This window comes from Aethalodelphis obliquidens, unplaced genomic scaffold, assembly GCF_003676395.1.
Source record: "Aethalodelphis obliquidens isolate GAN/ISIS:26980383/991018 unplaced genomic scaffold, ASM367639v1 scaffold5296, whole genome shotgun sequence".
NCBI classification, from domain to species: domain Eukaryota; kingdom Metazoa; phylum Chordata; class Mammalia; order Artiodactyla; family Delphinidae; genus Aethalodelphis; species Aethalodelphis obliquidens.
The window spans coordinates 1-1,027 of NW_020843198.1; the positions used below are offsets into that span (position 1 = coordinate 1).

A 1,027-nucleotide genomic window follows, 5' to 3' on the forward strand; every position below is an offset into this window, starting at 1 on the left:
CTGCAGGTGTTCCACGTGGAGGTGGAGGTGAAGGACATTAACGACAATCCTCCCGTGTTCCCCGGAACACAAAGGAATCTGTTTATCGCGGAATCCAGGCCGCTTGACTCTTGGTTTCCACTAGAGGGCGCCTCCGATGCAGATATCGGGGAGAACGCTCTGTTGACTTACAGGCTGAGTTCCAATGAGTATTTCTCTCTGGACGTACCAACCACCGACCAACAGGTAAAGCCTCTGGGACTTGTATTACGAAAACCTTTAGACAGGGAAGAATCTCCGGAACTTCATTTAGTGCTCACGGCCACTGACAGAGGCAAGCCTGAGCTGACTGGCACAGTTCAGTTAATCGTCAAAGTGCTGGACGCCAATGACAACGCCCCAGCTTTCGACAGAACACTCTATGCGGTGAAATTACCAGAAAACGTTCCCAATGCAACGTTTGTAATTAAACTTAACGCCTCAGATTTAGACGAAGGCTTGAATGGGGATATTATTTACTCATTCTCTAGTGACGTTTCTCCAGATATAAAATTTAAGTTCTACATAGACTCCCTAAGTGGGAAGATTATAGCAATAGGACATATAGATTTTGAAGAAAGTAAAGCCTACAAAATTCCAGTAGAGGCGATCGATAAAGGCCTCCCACCCCTGGCTGGTCACTGTACAGTTCTTGTGGAAGTTTTGGACGCTAATGACAATGCTCCAGAGTTGACTGTCACTTCCCTGTCGCTTCCTATCTCAGAAGATGCTCAGCCCGGCACTGTTATCATCTTGATTAATGTGTCTGACCAAGATTCTGGTGCCAATGGGCAGGTGACCTGCTCATTAACGCCCCAGGTCCCCTTCAAACTGGTGTCCACCTTCAAGAATTACTATTCGCTGGTTCTGGACAGCGCCTTGGATCGCGAGACTGTGGCCAACTATGAGGTGGTGGTGACCGCGCGGGACGCGGGCTCGCCTTCCCTGTCGGTAACAGCCACCGTGTCCGTGGAGGTGGCCGACGTGAACGACAACGCGCCCGCGTTCG

At 50.0% G+C, this 1,027-nt stretch overlaps 1 protein-coding gene across 1 annotated transcript; it reads left to right on the forward strand.

Annotated features, from left to right (window-relative positions):
- Window positions 1–3: 3 nt before the first annotated feature.
- LOC113617281 (protocadherin alpha-7-like) lies at window positions 4–1,023 on the forward strand (the record flags this gene model as incomplete). The annotated part of the gene is made up of 1 exon (XM_027100505.1): window positions 4–1,023. A coding segment is annotated over one exon (1,020 nt), but the record flags the coding sequence as incomplete, so codon positions are not given.
- Window positions 1,024–1,027: the final 4 nt, after the last annotated feature.